At 50.1% G+C, this 19,034-nt stretch overlaps 3 protein-coding genes across 4 annotated transcripts; 2 read left to right on the top strand and 1 right to left on the bottom strand.

Annotated features, from left to right (window-relative positions):
* Positions 1-309: 309 nt before the first annotated feature.
* Positions 310-13,864, top strand: LOC105695088. 2 transcript variants are annotated; one of them, XR_001103583.2, is made up of 6 exons: positions 310-1,629; positions 2,716-2,812; positions 2,908-3,223; positions 3,342-4,159; positions 13,626-13,691; positions 13,773-13,864. XR_001103583.2 is itself a non-coding variant. In XM_012416362.2 (4 exons), exons 1-4 carry the CDS (start codon positions 1,481-1,483, stop codon positions 3,830-3,832), a joined length of 1,053 nt encoding a protein of 350 aa, XP_012271785.1. In that variant the 5' UTR covers positions 310-1,480; the 3' UTR covers positions 3,833-8,559. The 2 variants fall into 2 exon arrangements, 1 of the variants encoding a protein (XP_012271785.1); XM_012416362.2 differs by lacking the exons at positions 13,626-13,691; positions 13,773-13,864 and having other exon boundaries at positions 3,342-8,559.
* Positions 10,910-14,052, bottom strand: LOC105695087 (integrator complex subunit 13). Its single transcript, XM_012416361.1, has 9 exons — positions 13,759-14,052; positions 13,605-13,679; positions 13,226-13,512; positions 13,065-13,155; positions 12,787-12,994; positions 12,339-12,718; positions 12,121-12,282; positions 11,709-12,040; positions 10,910-11,640 (listed from the first exon to the last, which is right to left on the bottom strand). The coding sequence occupies exons 1-9, from the start codon at positions 13,972-13,974 to the stop codon at positions 11,355-11,357; spliced, it is 2,037 nt and encodes a 678-aa protein (XP_012271784.1). The 5' UTR covers positions 13,975-14,052; the 3' UTR covers positions 10,910-11,354.
* A 709-nt stretch (positions 14,053-14,761) lies between these two features.
* Positions 14,762-18,698, top strand: LOC105695136 (UPF0472 protein C16orf72 homolog). The gene is made up of 5 exons (XM_012416453.2): positions 14,762-14,954; positions 15,296-15,367; positions 15,459-15,630; positions 15,725-15,870; positions 15,967-18,698. Exons 1-5 carry the CDS (start codon positions 14,762-14,764, stop codon positions 16,107-16,109), a joined length of 726 nt encoding a protein of 241 aa, XP_012271876.1. The 3' UTR covers positions 16,110-18,698.
* The last annotated feature ends 336 nt before the right edge of the window (positions 18,699-19,034 follow it).

Below are 19,034 nucleotides of genomic sequence, written 5' to 3'. Positions count from 1 at the left end.
GGTCTCGAGGGGGGAGGGGAGAGAGGTGGAGGGGGCAGCGGGCGAATCCAGTTCCCGCTGCGGCCGCACGTTCCGAAACGCGTCGCTATCGACCCCCTGGCGGGAGAGAGAGGGAGCGAGCCGAGAGGTCTCGAGGAGAGAAAGGGAGAGGGAGAGAGGAGGACACCGAGGTGCGTTCCCGAACGGAGCCGCGGATTAGTAGGCCGAGGAACGGCGCGGAGGAAGAGAGACTGGGTGGAAGGGAGCGAGAGGGAGCGGCAACGCGGCGGGGGTAGGCGGAGAGCGAAGGCGCTGCCCTCAGTCGGCCGCCCGCCTCACTAGGGTGCGGATCAGGAGAGAGAGCCAGCGTGTTTTCGCCGTTGTTTTTTTTTCATCTGGTCGCGCGTATCGAGTGCGCCTTCGGTTAGAGGACGGACCGAGGAGGGGCGGAACGGACGACCGCGGACGGAGGAAGAGATCGACGGGGATCGAGGGGATATCCAGGAAACAAAGAGAGGATACCGTCGAGACCTTGGAGCCGGGTCGTCGATGCGCAGGAGCGATGCGCAAACGGTGACGCGCGGAGGCGCCGCGAGTCGCGCGCACGTCCTCCGAGAGTCGTTCCACCGGGTCGACAGGCTCGCGACGAGTCGGGATCGACGCGAGCCTTCGCCGCGAGCCCGGGGACCCGTCAGGGCCGGCGTCCCCCGTCTACCTATCTCGCTTACCCCGGGCCAAAGTAGGGGAAGCGCGCGCGTCACGCAGCGGATAATTGCGCGCCCGTCTCCGTCCTTTCCCTGCCCCACGGTGGAAGGTGGAGGGGGAAGGAGCGACCGAGAGAGCCAGCAAGAGAGACGGCGATACTCGGCGGAAATAACTCCCTAACGAGGGGGAGAGAGACGGAGGCGCGTCCGCCGGCCGGCTGCGGGAGAGAGACGCGACGAGCGCGTCGGACGCTGCCGCCACCTGGCGGCGCGGGGCTCTACCCCCACCCGGCCGCCTCGCGACCAACGAGGGCCGGCGAAGCCGCCCGAGTCGGGCCGATCTCGGACGGGCGCATGACATTTCGCGAGCGTCTACGTGCGGGTACTCCACGTTGCCTTCTGCGGAGCTACATCAGTAGTGGTCGTCCTTTCAAGTCGTCGACTTTACTCCTGATCTCCCCTATACAACCTCCGAATCGCCGGATTCGACTACGAGGGAAGCCGTGACGAAAACCACCGAGGGACGAGAGTGCCGCGTCGCGTCGCCTCGTCGGCAAGGCAGAGAGCCCCGCTACCTCCGGGAGTGAAATTAGGAGAGAAGCGGATCGATCGATCGAAAGCTCTCTGATCTATCGGTCGATATCGTTTAGTCGGGTCCCTAGACCGAAGGGCCTCGTTTTTCTGGAGCGACCGGAGGTTGCGCGCCGTCCGAGAGGGGACCAGCGGCTGCGCGGCCCTGCTTGCGCGCCGACCGCCGCGCACCCTCGCGGCCATTTTGCGAAGCCTCAGTGATCGCAATGGCGTCCATTAAAGACACTGCGACTTTCTTCGCGGAGGGGACCGCTGGCCAATTCGAGCACGTACTCAAGCTCTATCCGCAGGCCCTGCGACTCAAGGCCGACCGGAAGACCAAAAAACCCGAGGAGCTGATCAAGCTTGACAACTGGTGAGTTGAATTTGCCAGAACGGCGAGGCGGGACGCGCGAGGGGCCCCTTTCGAGCGACACCGTCCGAGGGGCTTCCTTTCCTCGGACGGACAATGAACCCGTCGCGTTGCGGCCTCGCTTTGCCCGATTTTCGGGATCTTTACCCTAGATTGTGTGGATATGCCCTGCCTAAGCTTTCTTTCGTTATCCAGAGCCGTCGTTTATTACGAGGGGAGAGGTGATAGCACATTGATCGGCCCCTGGCCGAACGGGGTTCGATGAGAGCGTGCACGCCGAGAGAGATGGCCGGAAAAGGATAGAGGCTTTTCGGAGCCTACTTTTCGACTTGTCCTGAATTTCTTTGATATTCTTCGAGTTTAAGACGTGACTAGAGACGCGGGGAGTCGTGGAAAATATTTTGGAGATGCGCGGATGGGTAGAGGGGGCTCTGTAACGAGGAGAGATGGAGAGTATGTTCGCACCTTAACTCGGAGGTTTTCTTCATTTCTGGTGATTTCTAGTGATGTCTGAACGAATTTTATTATTTTTTATTAATTCCTGGGATTTGTGGCAAGTATTTAGATGCCCAGGAATTATGTTTATTGAGAGAATCATTGGAAAATGCCGAGGTGGATCGAGGATGTATCTTAGGTTATGTGGCTGATAATGCGGAATATGTTAAAAGAGCGAAATTTCATTTAAAAGTGTGCTCCGTATTTGAGATCTTATGCTAAAGTGCACGGAGTATATATTATGGATGCTTTGTTTGATTCCGTATGATTTAAAGCTGTAATTTAAATGGCCATTTTTTTCCAGAGGGTGTATCTCTGTTCTTAGATCGGTTGTAATTGGTTTAAAACGTGTACTTATAAAGAACATGGTGACAATGATATGCGAGTAATTATGTAAATATTACGAGCCACTGGCTTATCTGCAGATGTCAAACGCGTGTTTTCAACGGTTCATTAGCGTTAATCGCTTCATTGAAAACTTGGAAGTAATCGTGTAGTAACGGCACATTTAAATGGATCGAAAATAAACAAAGAAACTGACTCAACCGTCGTTGCATGTAAGTTCTATTTAAAAATGTTTTTGCATGTGTTCAGGTATCAGAACGAGCTACCGAAGAAAATCAAAGCTCGGGGAAAGGATGCTCATCTCAACCACGAAGAACTGGTGCAAACGATGAAATGGAAACAGATAGTGAGTACACATTGTGCGACTTCTCTTGGTTTATTTATTCTCTTAGGTTTTATCTCAGGATCTGAACTTTGACAAACAAAATGACCTGCTTCCAGCGTGGCAAGTTCTACCCTCAGGTGTCGTACCTAATAAAGGTTAACACACCCCGGGCCGTGATGGCCGAGACCAAGAAAGCCTTCAAGAAGCTGCCAAACCTGGAGCAGGCGATCACCGCCCTCTCGAACCTGAAGGGTGTGGGCACCACAATGGCCTCGGCCCTCCTGGCAGCTGCCTCTCCGGAGAACGCTCCCTTCATGGCAGACGAGTGCCTCATGGCCATCCCAGAGATCGAGGGGATCGACTACACCACCAAGGAGTACCTCAATTTCGTTCAGCACATTCAAAACACCGTCGAGAGGCTCAACAAGCAAAGTAAGTCCGCAAATAATTTCCAGAACCTCGTGTACATTTTCCTCAGAGGAATGAGAAAAAAAATAAAATAAAATCAGAGGTGCCAAGCCCATATTAACAAAGCATCTCCCGATGGTAGCGTCCAACGGAAAGATCTGGAGCCCACACAGGGTGGAATTGGCCCTGTGGACGCACTACGTGGCCTCGGAGCTGAAGCCGGAGCTGCTGGACGGTATCCCAGGGACCACGGAGAACGGGAACTCGCACCCGACGAACGGCGAGACGACGGAGCCCTCGGACGACAGTAACCAGGAGGCCTCGTCCGAGGAGGTTACGCCTCCGGGGGCGACGGAGGCCGAAGTGGTGGTGGTGGCGAACGGTAAGGAAGCGGCGATCGACCCGGCGGCCCTCGACGACAACAGCACGGCCTCCTTCACGGAGGACTCCCTGGACAAGCCGGCGACCCCGATAACCGGGGCGGCACCCAGCGAGGACACGAACGACTCCCTCGCGACGAACGAGAGTACCAACACCAGGCCAACCGACAGCGAGGACACCGAGGACTCGCAGGACACCACCCGGGAGGCCCGGGACGCTCGGGAGCCGCCCGCCAAGAAGAGCAAGAAGTGACCCCGCGGCCGCACCTCCCCGCCAACCCTCGCCGATGACAACCCCCCCCTCGCCCTGGGCCCGGTCGGGGGCCTCGCCTTAATGGCGACGAGGCGCTTCTAGCCCTCGGCGAGGCGACCCCCGAGGGCTCGAGCCTGAGACACGTGCCCGCCCTGCTGCGCCCTGCGCCCCGATGCGTCCTCTTCGGACGATCCTCGTCGGCCCTCGAACGATGAGCTCCGCCGGGCCCCGGGGACCTCGTCGGGGGTGCGCGTCCAGGAGCGTCGGGACGGCGCCCTGCCCGGCGCATGAGTGCCTGGCCGAAGATTCGATGCACCGCTCGGACTGGTAGGTCCAGTTTTGCGCGGCGACGCAGCCTCCTCGGGGAAACTGCGGCCAGGTCTCGCCCTCCCCGGAGGGCGCGATCGCGCTGCGTCGCCGCGTAAATCCTCGCTCCGCGTGCCCAGGTGCGGAATCGCGACCCGGCGTCGCCTTAACCCGCGAACGTCCTGCACTGCCACGGCGAACTTTGCTCTCGCTCCCGTAGACGAGAGTCGTCTTCGACCGACTCGCGCGACCCCGAGGACTACCGCGGGGAGGTGGCGCGGAAGTTGCGAGGCCGGTGGTGGCTGACCCCCAGGTCCTCGATCAAAGGGGGATCACCTCGGAACTCCTCCTTAAATCGCTGTTCAAATGATTACCCATTCTCAAGTCCAGCCCTCGCGATCTCGCGCCGTTTGATCGATTTCTTTCCTTCTCTTTTTTCTTTATTTTCTTTCTTTTCTTTTTGTCGTTTCTCCACATACTCCACTCCAGTTTTCGCTGGTTCCCAACGCGCGTTCTTCTCGAGGGGAATTCGTTAATTGTACATACACACTTAGGCTTTAATCGTCGAACCGCCCCGGTTCTTCAAGGACAGGAGGAGGAAACGGTCCGTCGAGTGGGTGACATAATCGTGCCAGAGGTTGGGAAGAGAGTTTATTTTTTATTTTATTTTATTTTTTTTTTTTTCGTTGGTCCTGACGAGCCGCCACTGAGCCCCCGACACTTCCCCGCTGGGAAGGTAATTGCGAAGGTGTATTAAACACGCGAGCGTACTGCAATACGGATATACTTTCTCGGACGACATTGCCGATTGGACGCACCCACGGTGTACGTACTCTTAGGCGAATATCCTCTGCGTATATTGGCACGTGCATGGGTACATGCGAATTGTAGCTAATCTAGGGATTAATATGCTTGTAATCGTGGGTGCGTCGAGCGGCGATTCGGCTCCGCTTAGGTGCGCCTTCTATTTTTTTTTCTTGCATTTTCTATCGTCATTCTTCGCTCTGCGTTTCCGGGAGAGCCTCCTCGCGCGAATTGGAGAGGAACATCCAGGACGACGAGAGGACTCGCTCCCGATTCCTCCTGGTTCGAGATCCCGCCTCGATCTCCCCCGTTATCCCGAGAGTGGAAAATCCTGGGCGTTGTCACGTGATTATTTTTATTTATTTTTTATATATATATTTTTTTTTTCGGAAAATTCCTCGACATGGCGCGCGCACGTCCCCGTAATTACCGCGCGGAAGGGGAGCGCGAGGGAGAGAGCGAGAGCGCGAGCGAAACCTTCGGGGGGTATATATACGTATATATATGTATATGTATACATGTACGCGCGAGAGAGTATATACATATATATGTAAGCCGGATCGATAGGCGCGCCGCGTGTCGGGGGCACCCCGAGTTAAAGGGAGATGCCGGTAGGGCCGATCTTTAAAAAAGGAGGAGAGGGACAACCGGAGTCCCTTGGAAACGCTCGGGAGTGCTTTACCTTGATTTATCCGATTTAAAGGGCCATCGTTGAATGATGTGCTCCCTTTTCTTTTTTTTTTCCCCCCGGAATATTCGGTCCTTGCCTTGGGAGAAGCAGTTGTACACTGGGAGACATCAATGCCTTCCCATCCTGCACAAGCGATGCCGTATCTGCAGGAGAGGCAATCATGTCCGCCATTGTACACGTCGTCGGGAATTTCATCTCGGAGTGTGGGAGAGAAAAGGAAAAGAAAATGAGCGCATCTTTCGGGATCGGTGGTTCCTTTGGAGAGGAAGTATTCTTTTCTTTTTTATGTATTTTCTTTCTTTGCAATTGTTGCTTCGCAATTTCACCATTACTTCCCTCCCCTCGACGTTGGGGAGGGAAGGGCAGAGCGAGAGGGAGAGAATGAGAGGAGGACGAGGAATGAGGGACCGAGAGGTACGCATCGGCCGATATGGCGTACACAACGGTATAATATTAATATTAATAATAATTAATCACATGAATGACGATGGTTAACGATAATAATTAGCTCGGAAGTACCAGCGGCGGCAACGAGGTATAGGAAAGAGAGGATGGGACTCGCTCGCGGGTTATTCATTGTTGCGCCGATCCACATTACCATAATTTATATACCTAAATCGAGGGATAATGAAGGAAAGGAAAAAGGAAAAAGAAAAAGAACGCGAGGTATGACCTTTACGGGAAGGAAAACGACAAGCCCTAATTAATGAGAGAAAGTGAGGAAGAAAGGGAGAACGCGAGGGATCGAGAGAGAAAGAGAGAGAGAAAGAGAGAAAATGTACTTGAGCGTATGTGTGCGCGCGTGTGTGTGTGTGTATCGGGAGAGGCCGCGAGTGCATGGAGCAAACCAAATAACTTGTAAGTAAAGAAACTTTAGAGAGACAAATAAAAAGAAAACGCTTCACGAGTCCAACAGTTAAACGAAAGTGGGTGAGAACGCTGGTGGGAAGGAAAAGAAAGGGGGGTGGAAGAGGGAGGGGAATGGCGAGCAAGAGCGCAAACGATTAAGTAGGCAGACAGAGAGAGAGGACACACCTGCTACATCACCGCTAAGGCTTATGTACAGGGAATTAACTAGTATTTTTGCATAAATATTAAAACAATAGGGAGAAACGGAGAAAGCGAGGAAAAAGTGTGCGAACCACCGTGGAGATGGGCGAGGCCGAGAATCCGCTCCCGATTCAATTGTCCACGGATTGCAGCCTAGGGACGTTCTTGCTGTTCTTATCGTCATTAACGTGCTTATCATTACGTACGTCCTTTAATTAGTTCAATAATCGGAGATGTTTGGCTCGTTTGGTGCGTTTAGGAGTTACGATATGGTACGTCCTGGCGTGGCGGGGGAGCGGGAAGACGAGCTCGATTAATATCGATCTTAATATTAATTATCGCGAATGATTCTAAGGAAAGTAAACGGTCTTGCGTCGCGAACACTGGACAATCGAATCGCGAATGTCGAGTGGCGTTGCCCGTATCTGGGATGAGGACAAGAAAAAAAAAATATATATATAAATAAAAAGTAAAAAGAAATTGTGTGAGGTCATAGCCGGCGTACAAAGCGAGGATAGAGAGGGCGAAGGAATTAGCAAAAGAGGGGGGAAAAAAAAAAAGAAAACGAACGCATGTTGACACCTTAGCGAGCTCACCGAGATGTGACATCCAGTGATCTGTATTTTTTAGCGACATTTTCCTTTGGCTCGGCCACACACACGGATCCCCTTAACGAAGATAGAGCGAGAGAGAGAGATCGAATTAGATGGATAGGGAGGGTGCGTGAGAGGTAGAGAGAGGAAAAGGAGAGCAAAGGGGGACCGAGAAAAGCTTTCGATTATGGGACGAGTCGCCGGAGGGAGAACAAAAGGAGAACGTGCAAGCTCCGTACACAATTGTTGGAGCCTCCTTTCTCCGTTCTCGGGAGAAAAAAAAAATATATATATAAATATATGTATAGCCGACTGCCGACGATTATATTTATAAAACGGGGCAACGACACGGCGAGGGGGGGAGATCGCGGGATGCACATATGTGTATGGATTGATGATAAGTTTTGAGGGGGGGGGGGGAAGAAAAGGACGAAGAAGAAAAAGGTGTCGACGCGGAAAGAGATACGAAAGGTCGAACATAATAGAGATACGTTGAATGACACACTTGTCTCCTTAGCGTCTAATTTATTATTCCGGGCCGACGAGGAGGCCGTGCGAAGGTGTACGACCGACGTCGTCGCGCTTCTCTCACGCGGGTACGTGCGAGCGTGGGGGAGGCCCCGCGGCGACTGACGGATCAGCTGACGAGCGCGGGCCCACGTGGCCGGATCAGCTGATCCGCGGGCCCACGTGGCCGGGTCAGCTGACCCCGACTCGACGGATGTGTATCAGCTGATCGGGGATCCGCGCGCCGAACGCGGGGGCGTCGACCTCGAGACGAGATACGGACACCGCTCTTTTTCGCTCCGGATGCGACGAGGCGCGGGGCGGAGAGACAAAGGACCTCGACGGCTTTTCCGCTTAGCGTCGGCCGCGCCTCGGCCGCGTGACCCTGGGCCCTGGACCCTGACCTAGGCCGCGTCCGGTGAGGCAGGTCGACTGCGCGTCGGCGATCACACACACACACACACACACGTAGTTTTTATTATCTTAAAAAATTAACGGATAACTCTCGTAGCGAATCGTTTGTTTCCTCCATGTTTCTCCTCCTACACAAGTAATTATTCTCGTGCGTACGTTCAACATTCCACAGATTTTTAAAGTAACTATTAGAGAGGGTGAAGGAGAGGTGAAAGTGTGAACGAGGGGGTGCAAGGGAGAATGCGAGGATGCGAGAACGTGTGGGACGGGAGAAAGTGAGGATGAGAGAAAGAGAGAGATGAAAGGATTCATAATCACGAAATAATACATTCAGCAGTTTCTGTACTTGCAGATGCGATTAAGTTTTTGTCTAAGTGTCTTCCTTTTGCGACCACACCTCCTCTCCGCGCTTATTCCGCGGTCGCCCCCTTTCTCCGTCTGCGTATACGCGACGGGAGAAAGCGGGCGGAATTTCCGCGGCCCGGGGCGGAAACGCACGTTCCCGCCGATTGATCGCGATCGAGTGGCAGCCGTCTCGGCAAATTTTTTTTTCTAACGTTTCAGATTATTCGCCGCACCCATATATGTGTATATGAATTTTAATAACGTGATTTTCTACGTGTGCGTCGCAACGTGTATACGTCGCTAGTTAATCGTCGAGAGGACGAGCGGTGTATCGCATCCAGTATATTAAAATACGTTATTAGAATTCACGCGTTAAAAATCATATACATATATATAGGGAAACTTTTGATAACACTTTAACGAGTGCGCGTGACGTCACGCGAAAGTGGAATAGCCGGAAAGAAACTAGAACCGCTGACCCGGTAACATATCCCGACGAATGCGACCTTCCCCCCGTCGACGCGCGACACGCCGTGCGTGTGCGCGTGCACGTGCACGTGGGCGTGTGGAAAACGTAGACGCGCGATTCCATTGAGAGATTTTCGCCGGTGGGAGGGAAAGGGGGGTCCAGGCGAAAGCAAGAGTGCCGCGAGAGATGGAGGGGGATGGGAAACACACACGGAACGGGACGAGAGGAGAAAAAGAAACGACACTCGGCGGGTGCGCGTATACTGGGTGGGGCGGAATTGCCGCGAGAGGAACGCGGCGACTCTCTCTCTCTGTCTTGGATCCTCGACGGCGAGGTTCCTCGATCCTTCCTCCTCGTCGGCGGTTTCGGGATTTTCCGAGCCTCTCCTCCTGGCTCGCCGTGGTTCCTTCTCCACGAGGTGCGTCTCTTCTCGAACGACGGTACCGGAGGCGGAAGGAGGAGACTCGTAAACGCTCGAAATTCGGATTTGCCAAAGATTTTGCTAGAAGAGATTTTGCTAATCTCTGGTTCCCACGGTGGGCTCGAATGAAGGCCTCTTTAAATTCCCCCGGCAATGGGTATGGGACTCTTTTTTACGCGCGACACCGTTGAGTTTATCCACCCTGAGAAAAAAAAAAAACTATACATTGAACCATATATATACATATTAATAGTACCAAAGAAATATTTCGTCCATTCGGAGGATATTTATTTGACGCTACTTAAATCGAATTAATCGGACGCGACGTTTCAAACTTGGAGAGATTAACACTATTTCTACCACGATTTTGTGTATACCTATTTCGAACAAAAGGCTTTGATGAGCTGGAGGAAAATGATACCGCTAAATAAATTTAACAATCATTATACGAAAACTCAAAAGATTAATTGAGGAAAAATTATTAAACTTTGAAAATAATTTCAAGTTAAAATTTTAAAAGGTGTCTCCTGACACCTTTGGTAGTAATAGTGTTAATTGTGTATGATATAGCGATATAATTGCACATTGCGACGTTTCATACTTAGAGAGATTAACACTATTTCTACCACGATTCTGTGTATACCCATTTCGACCAAAAGGCTTTGATGAGCTGGAGAAAAATGATACCGCTAAATAAATTTAACAATCATTATACGAAAACTCAAAACATTAATTGAGGAAAAATTATTAAACTTTGAAAATAATTTCAAGTTAAAATTTTAAAAGGTGTCTCCTGACACCTTTGGTAGAAATAGTGTTAATTGTGTATGATATAGCGATATAATTGTCACTTTGATTTGAAGATATATATATATATCTTTGGTTCCATGCATATTTCTTTTATCAGGGTGCCGCTGTTTCTCGGGATAAGCGGGAACGGCGGCGTTCAGTGCGACATCGGACGCGTGGACGCGTCCGAATACGCGATTGACGCACGCCTACGTTCCAAGGTGCACCACGTGGTCCCGCTGACCACGTGGTCGCTCCATTCACAGACTCCGCGTAAGGCATGAATGAATCGTGACGTCACGCCCTTGTACCCGCGACCCTTCCCACCCGCGGCCGCCCTTCCGCTCTCCGCGTTATATTACGTAGTTTTCCTTCCTCCTCCTCCGCCCCCCCGCCCGCCCCTCGCCCATCGATTAACGCCGGGCATTCCGCGGAATGCGCCTCCCTACAGTTCGGGCTACTATTAGCTCTACAGTTTCTTCCCTCGTGGGGGTCAACGTAACCCGCCGATGCGAGATGTATTCACGGTCCAGACGCGCCGCAGACGCGCGAGAGATTACCGCTAGCGGGTGTCCGCGATCGCTGACCTACCGCAACTAACCGACTTATGCGTAATTCTATATTCTCGACATTCCTGTTAAACGATTCTCTGGTCACTTTTCTTTTTTTTTTTTTTAAGTACTTCTCGTTTCGGATGGTTTGACGGATGTTCCTTTTATTTTTCGAAGCTGCACACTTGATAAAGGAATTACTACTGGTGTTTGTACCGAACGTGATTACGCGATTGTTTCGACTTTGTACGTCATTCGGCCGCGTTAATGAGCGATCGCCTCACTCGATAGTACTCGTCCCTGATTGTTCACGAGGTTGTAGCATTCTTTCCACTTCCTCTTGTTCGTGGATTAAATAGCGTTAATTTCTCTCCGCGAAATTGCGAGCAGCTCTGACCGCGGTAAATGGAATTTGTAGAGATGTCGGTGACACATTGTGACATAGTGGTGTTTGAAGCTGGACGGTGCGGTATGTACAAGAAAATCGGATCTTGAGTCGAGGGGGTGGAAGGAGCGTCTCTCTTCGTCCCTTTTGTGTGTCCGGGAAAGGATTAAATTGTCCCAGGTGAGTCGGTTGTACTTTCAGGCCTCCAGGATCGTTTCTCGCTGTTCCCGGCCGATCTCCTTCACGTTGGGATAGAGCTTCGCTTTGTTCCCCTCGCAGTTGAGTCTTCCGTGGAACTCGGGCTTCTTCTCGCGCGGGGCACTCCGCTGCAGCCAGATGTCTAGGAGGCTCTTTGGTTGCGGAATAATGCTTTTTTGCAATGTGGAAGGCTTTCCAACCGGGGTGCACGGTGGTGGGGACATCGGGGAGTCCGTTGTCGCTCTTATCACGCTCGCCCGGGCGGTCACGTCTTCTTTTCCTAGCCTGGTGGTTAAATTGACTCATGAAATCGGCACACGTTTGGTGTTGGGTTCATTTGAAGCTCTACGTACCCGTCTAATTCACGCAGGGCCTGATCCAACTCCACTTTGTCCTTGTCGTCTTTATTGTGGACTTCGAGTAAACAGTTAAGTACTTCCGCGTGGGATGCGGAGTTGTTAGCGTGTCCTCTCAGGAACGTCTCGAGCTCTCCCCAGAGCAGACGGTAGTGCTCCTCTCGACGAATACCTCCCTTCCCACCTCGACCTCCACCCAGACTAGGCAATGGTAAAGCTTCGTGCTTTGCTTCCAGCTGCAGCAGACCGAAAATGATTTGCTTGCACTGGACTACCTCCTCCACTGAGAGCTCCTCCTTGACGAGCAACTCCGGCAATGGATCGACCAGCTGGATATGATATTAAAATATTGGAGTAAAAACGTAGTCTTAATTTTTCCTCGGGCGGGATTAGTTTCGTTTAAACTTACTTGCTTCAGGTTAAACATTAGAGTACTTGAGATCGTTATCGGCCAATATTTGGTGTGCCTTTCTAGTCTCGTTCTCGTCTTCGAGACGGGCCCTTCTCCGTCGTCGGTTGGACTGCGTTTCAATGGCACTAGGACATTGTTACGCATTAATGCTCCAAAGTCCTGGATGGATAAATAAATGTTTTAAGGGTCTTGGCAGCTTGCAGGGGAATTCTCACCGTTATTCTGTAATCCGTAACTCGTCCACCGCAGCCTTCGCTGATTGAGGGTGGGTCTTCGAGAACGCTCCTGGCTGTCGACAAGGTGTGTATAAATATTTCTCCACCGTGGGATGCCAACAGGTGTGATATTGTCTTGCCACCACTTTTCCTAGCCATTTCAAGCATGACCGAGCGACCGTTTAGGAGGAAATTAATTAAGCAGGAGGAGGGCCTGCTGTTGACGTCTACTGGAGTTATTCGATGCATCGCGGTGCAGTTTTGCATCTCTGATGCACTGCAACCTCTCGGTGTACACCATTTTAATGTCACCGTCTCGTATTCTGAGCCTTCTTCGAACCTTCGAAAAGTCTTTATAAGGGCAGAGTCTTGTGGATTACCTGGAATTGTTTGATAATCAAATAATACCAGGCTAAGGATATTTGACAGTTGCTCTTCGTTCCGTTACCTCTTAAAATGGCTGTGTGAGCCGTGGAAGAGTGAAAGATCTCTACGTCGTAATTAGCAGAAGAACTGGCATTTTGCTCTTCCTTCATCGGAATCCCTGTCACCGTGGTGCTGGCCAGATCGTAGTGTGACAGGATCAAGTGTGACAATTTGGAATGTAACGTCGAAGCCTTCATGGAATACACTTCCATGGATAACTGCGGAGACACCTTTTTTCACATTCCGAATTAGTATATAATTTGTGTATGTATACTTTGCTCTTAGAAAAATCACACATACTTCCCTCTGTGGCTGCGTAGTGACTTGAGATTCCACGTTATTAGGAAAAATATTAAGAATCACTAGATGACAATGATGTATCGGTATTAAACTGTGACAAATGAATCGGGGTTAGAATACTCAACTCGATACAGCTGTTAAGTCTAAGAGAATTTACTCACTGGTCCGAAGCCAAAGCTATTTTATTCTGCTGTGCGAGTTGATTTAAAAAGATATTCTCCAAACTCTTCATATTGATGTTGTCGCGTGCGCTTGTAATACATATCACTCTGCCGCTGTTTAATAATTTACTTGCATTCTCCGTTAAGGAGGTTCTCTTTTCATGCTGGATTTCTGAACATTCCGTAAGGGCTTCGATAGCAACCCTTAATCCATGTATCACCGAAAAGTCCACGCTGGGCTGGTGAGCTCTTGGAGGTACTCCTATTATCGCCATTCCATTCATTATCTAAGAAGAGAAATTATAAAAGCATATAAATTTTAGCTAAGTAACGTTCGACGAACGAAAAGAACTTCCAGGTATATGTTTATATTATTTACATGAGATAAATTCTGTTGCAGGGGACTCCACGTGTTTAGTATATGGGCTGCATGGTCGCTGACGACAAACCTTACCTACGAAAGCAGGTTATTGAAATACATTCTTCTGTGAAATATTGGATACTGAGATATAAATGAACGATGAAAATCTCACCAGCTTTCCCGTAGGAAATAAATCCCAGACGATGCGACAATATTCCATAGACGATTCTACGCTGGTGGTCCATAGTGACTTGCAAATCGGAGCTAGTGGAATGAGATTCTGCCCTCGACTCTTTAAGCAATCAAATTCCAAGGGACTTTCCGTCGAAATACCGAAATACGGTGTGTGGTCAAGCACGAATACAGTTTTGTGGTTGGATGGGTACATCTCTGTTGGGAAGTCATACCCTAACCTCAAACGTAAATAAACGATCCATAAGTTAATGCCAAATCATGAAATTGCAAATTAAAAGAGAGTGACTATGCTTCGACTTTCGCCTCTCTTGCCCAGCAGTCGCGCATAGAAACTGTTCCACATACGACATGTCAAGCATGTCACGTGAGAGTGCTCACTTCTCGCACTTTCATCTCACTCGAGTTTATTCCCCCGATTTTGAACTTTTCAATTGAAAGTGCGAAATCCCTGGACCGATAGGATCAGGGTTGGGTAAGTAAAATACCCCAGGTAATTTACGTGCATCTTTACAGTAAATTACTAGGTGTTTTATAGAAAGGCGAGTATGTGAGTAAGATGGAGAATACAATTCGCTATATATCGCCATAAGTTTAAGAGCGCTGGAGAGGCGATTACAGCGCCGCCATCCGTTGGCTAACGTACTATTTATCGAGCATCGAACCTCCCTATCCTTCTGGACTTCTACGGAGAGTTCTGAATTCTTTGTCTAAGGTTGGGTGGCTAGTTCGTGGTTCTGGGTGTGCGTGCGAGGACTGGCGAGGACGGCTCGAGCTAGTCAGGGATCTCGCTTGTCGTAATGGCCGCCACCTGAGCTCTCGTCTCGCGCACACCGCGAGATCTCTCGGTCACCTCTCCTTTCGTCTACCCGGCCACCGAGAGGCAGCGGCTGCACGGCGAGGACACGGACACGGTTATTCTCGCGGGTCTCTGCAGGTCGGCGAGGACGGGTGTCCGCGAGGTGAGTCACTCCCGGGGAAATATGAGCGAGGACAGGAGCGAGGAGGATCCCATAATGGACCTCTGGTACTCGAACTGGGAGCAACAGTGCGTCGAGGGCATCGAGGCCGAGCCCGATTACGAGGGCCAGCTACACTCCGAGAAGGAGCTCTACTCCCAGCAGATCTGGACCACCTTTCAGACCACCGCCTCCGCCATCGCCCAGCTCTACAAAGGTGCGCATCCTTTATTTCACCTGTCGCCCCCGAGAGCCACCCTTCTACGTCGGATCGGGTTTCGAGACACGACGCGCGATTCTTGGGTTCTCGTCACTCGAGGGTCCCAGCAACTCAAGTTTTAGAATCTCCTCTTACGTTAGAAATACTTGGTACGTGGTAATATGCGCCCTGTGGTCAGGGGTAGGGATTCGATGGGTATTCCCTGATCCTCAGGTGCTGAGAACGGCATAGATGTTTCGCTCCGAGCTAGAGAAATTCCAGGATCGGAGGGGTGTTATCTAGGGGTGGGATTTATACATTGTTTACGTTATTGATGGTCGATCGTGTTCGGTTCACAGATCGCTCGCAGGGTGCCTCGCTTTGGTTGCCTTTCCAGACTGCCGCTGGCACCGTTACGTCGTTGTACAAAGGTAGGTTCTGTCTGTCGAGGTTAGGGTTGATGGGAATAAATTTTTAGGAGGTAGTGGATCTTAAGCGAGGCCTGCGTTAACTGTTCAACAGATTCCATGGACGGGATGCGGAGGTGCAGCGAACTGGGCATAGAAACGGGAAGGCAGAAGCGCAGCAAAGAAATTATGAACTGGGCTAGGAAGAAACGGCGGATGATTCGTAGGGAAGATCTCCTGGCGTATCTCGCTGGGAAACCACCTCCGCCACGACCGCATTCTCACAGGCAATTATATTAGATAGCGTTTCAATGGCAAAGTAATGCCAAATGGATGTGCGAAGAGATGCTAAAGTTTAGTATCTCCTTTTTGGTGTTCCAGGAGTTCTCCTAAGCCTCGTATGATGGTCTGCGGTTCTCCCCCTTCCCAGAGTCCCACGCCGAGTATGGTAGTCACGCCGACTCCGACAGTTTGCGACGACACGGACCCTGAGCTGCATACTTTTCGAGAAGCGATCGCCTTGTCAGGTAAATCTTGCTACTGAATTCACTTTATTTAATATTATTTCCTGTAGAATGATAAATAGAAGAAAAAGATTAATCCTTAACCTCTTTTTTCCTCAGGGTCACCGGTGTCGCGGCGCACAGGAAGGCAGGCCGAGCTGTCTGCCTTCATAAGTAGCGAGTTCGCTCGACACCACAAACGACCCGCCTCCCACGACGTGGACATGGGCTCTCCGACGCACAAACGGTCGCGTTTCATGTAACAGCGCGCTATGTGTGTAAAGTAGAGCGACTCGCCCCTTTGTTCCCTATTAATTAATTAATTGGTCGATCAGTTAATTACTAATCGTTCAGCCCTCCGTTGTGGTTCCCGGCTCAGCAGGCCATGACTCTTTTTGGTCGGAGTGCATCTTAACGTATATAGCCGACCTCTGGATCCGAAGTGTCCAAGATACTCGGATGCCCTTGCAAACACCAAAGAAACGTTCCAAACACATCTAAACGTCCCAAAAGGTAGCAGGGTATGTACGGAGTGACATATTAAAAAGCAAACTCACTCGTACGAGTCAGGTGACAGAAATTGACAGTTGTGCATCGACCACCGTCGAATGACATCCAAGCAACTGTCAAGTCTATATCCAATGTTCCAATGGACGTAGCTCGATAAGAAATCGAGCCACGTGGAGTTCGTAGTGACGTTTAAGAGAAAACTAGGACCATCGATTACATCCCCTGCGAAAGGTAACGTACCTCCACCTCTCGACTCGAGTAAACTTTCCTCCTTTGTTTGACTTCCTTGCTTTTTGACGGCTTCCTTTGTGTGCAAATTAATAGAAAGGCAATTTCTATACTTGGGAAAAAGAGAGAAAGGAAAAAAAAGAAATATGTAACGAAGCACCCTGAATCGCGAAAGAAACGGTCGAAGGGGGTGGAGGGAACGTCAAGGCGTAAACCCGTTGACAGTGACAGCCCTGTCAACGCGTTCTTGGGAAATGGCCGGTGAACCACCTCGGACTATCAAACTAGACTTCGTAGACTTTTGCGGCCCCTTGTATAAATTAGGTTTAAGCCACGATTACCTTTTGCGGGAAGCAATTGATTTTCGGAGGTGCGAAGGTCACGGCAGATTGTCGAGAAGTCGCGTCCAACTTGGGATCCGAAGGAGGTGAACGGATAAGGACACAAAAGGAAAAAAAAAGAAAAAAATAGAAGAATAGGAATGAGAAATTTAGTGGATCAAAAGGGGAGAGATAACCGGGCGGAATCGTAACTAGAAAATGAGAGAGAGAAAGAGGGAAAGCAAGAGCTGTCAGAATTGACAGGCTCGCTGTCGGGACCTCCTTCGGAAGGTGGACATATTGTTTTTCTTGTTTTTTTTTTATTATTTTTTTTTTTCAAATTTTTCATTCTCGTTTGTTTTCCCATATTCGTGACTTTCCGAGAAAAACGGACCCCCCCCCCCTCCCCCCCTTCCGGAAGCTAACAAGGAGTTTGTTATTGATTTGTAAATATAGCGAGTACGTCGATTACGATAAGCGGTTAATGATAGTACTAGGGATATGACAGCTGGGTCGGCGGGAGGATCGGCGATGTTGGCCCAGGCCATGGTTCGCGATTCGAGACGTCCGATGACCTTCATTTAGCGAAACGAGCTCGGGGAGGTTTATTTAAAATTGTCAACTGCCCCCCCCCCCTCCCCTTATTTTAATCGATTTTTAGTAGGCAATTTTGTATCCCACTTAGCCGGAATTTCCGTAGAATCTGAGAAAAAGTGCGAATCTCCTATGTATTGTGTCCCGCGATCGTATCGCCGCGCTTTAGTTGAAAGACACACCCCCCCCGAAGAGGTCCATCCCCCGTCCACCCTGGCGGTAATATTAATATCACTATTAATATTGATTACTATTCGATAGCTTTAATCGCGCTCTATTTATCGATCCTATTAAAAGAAGGAGGGAGAGAACGACCGGTCGGCGCGTTGGGACGAAGGGAAATTACGAGGAAGCCGTTCTTTGTGTTTTACGCCCCGGCGAGGAGGGGAAAATGTCGGAAAACGAGGAAAAAAGGAAAGAAAAGAGAGAGAGGAGGAAGGAAAGGGAGGAAAACCTCCGGGGATAGAGTGCGTCCTCTCGTCGCGTTTTTCTCGACTCTTAAGCTCGTCTTCCCGTCGTTCTGTAATCCGGCTAACCGGAGGGAAATTGTTTATTGCATTGTCTACTCGTTAATCCACTTAGAGATGGACCGAAAAAGGAAGGGGAAAAAAGGGAAAACGGAAAGGGCGAGGTAGGAAGGTCCTGACGGCTGGTACGATCTCTAAGATCCGAAATTTCAAGGAGACCTCGCGGTTGCAATCGTAGTCCTCGGTATCGATTCGATGACCTCTTTGTTTTCTTTTTGTTACCTTTTTTTTTTTTAATTTTTATATATATATATTTTTCTTTTTCTCTATCGAAGGTCTCCCATCGTTCGCGCGTCGTTCGATCGATTTAAATCGTTTCCCCCCTCCCGGTTTTTTTTTTCCTAGAAAAAAAAGGAAAAGATAGAAAGAAGAGAGAACTAGGATCTCCTAACTTTTCGACCGCTCGACCTTCTGCGAGGATTTTCAATTTCCTCTCGCTGATAATGTCGCACCCCGGAGAGGAATCCGCGGCTCCGAATGGAAAAGCCAAGGGCGAACATTAAACGGGCGTAAAGGAAGAAAAAGGGAAATGCGAAGAAGAAGAAACGAAAGAAAAAGAAAAAAAAGAGAAAAGGCGAAACCAAGGGGCGGCACGTCGCAGGGAAGATCACCGAAAACCGCCACCGTGACTTTACCCCGTGGGGAGGGGGTGGGAAGAAAATGAAAATGAAAATGAGAAAAAAAAGAAAATAAAAAATAAAAAAAGAGCCGGCGAAAATTTCGGTGATTTTCTCTGCCAAGCCACGCGTCTCGAGGTATTTTTTACGGTCGGCGATATACACGTATACACGTACACACGTTTTTGCTTAACTCCCTGTTGTTGTTGTTTTTCTCTCTCTCTCTCTCTCTTTTTTTTTTCTCTCTCTTCCTACTTTTCCCATTTACCCTCGTATCGTCACGCCGTTCTCGGCTCTTTCCCTTCATCGTGGATTTTCTCAGGGGAGGGGGGAGGGGATTTCCTCTTTTTTCTATTCTTTTCCCTTTTCCGGAAAAATTCCCAAAAAAGCTG

Source organism: Orussus abietinus, unplaced genomic scaffold (genome assembly GCF_000612105.2).
Source record: "Orussus abietinus isolate OABI.00-Male unplaced genomic scaffold, Oabi_2.0 scaffold35, whole genome shotgun sequence".
In the NCBI taxonomy this organism is placed as follows: Eukaryota; Metazoa; Arthropoda; class Insecta; order Hymenoptera; family Orussidae; genus Orussus; species Orussus abietinus.
Note: the sequence above shows the minus strand (reverse complement) of the source record. Positions and strands in the feature narration are given on the sequence as shown.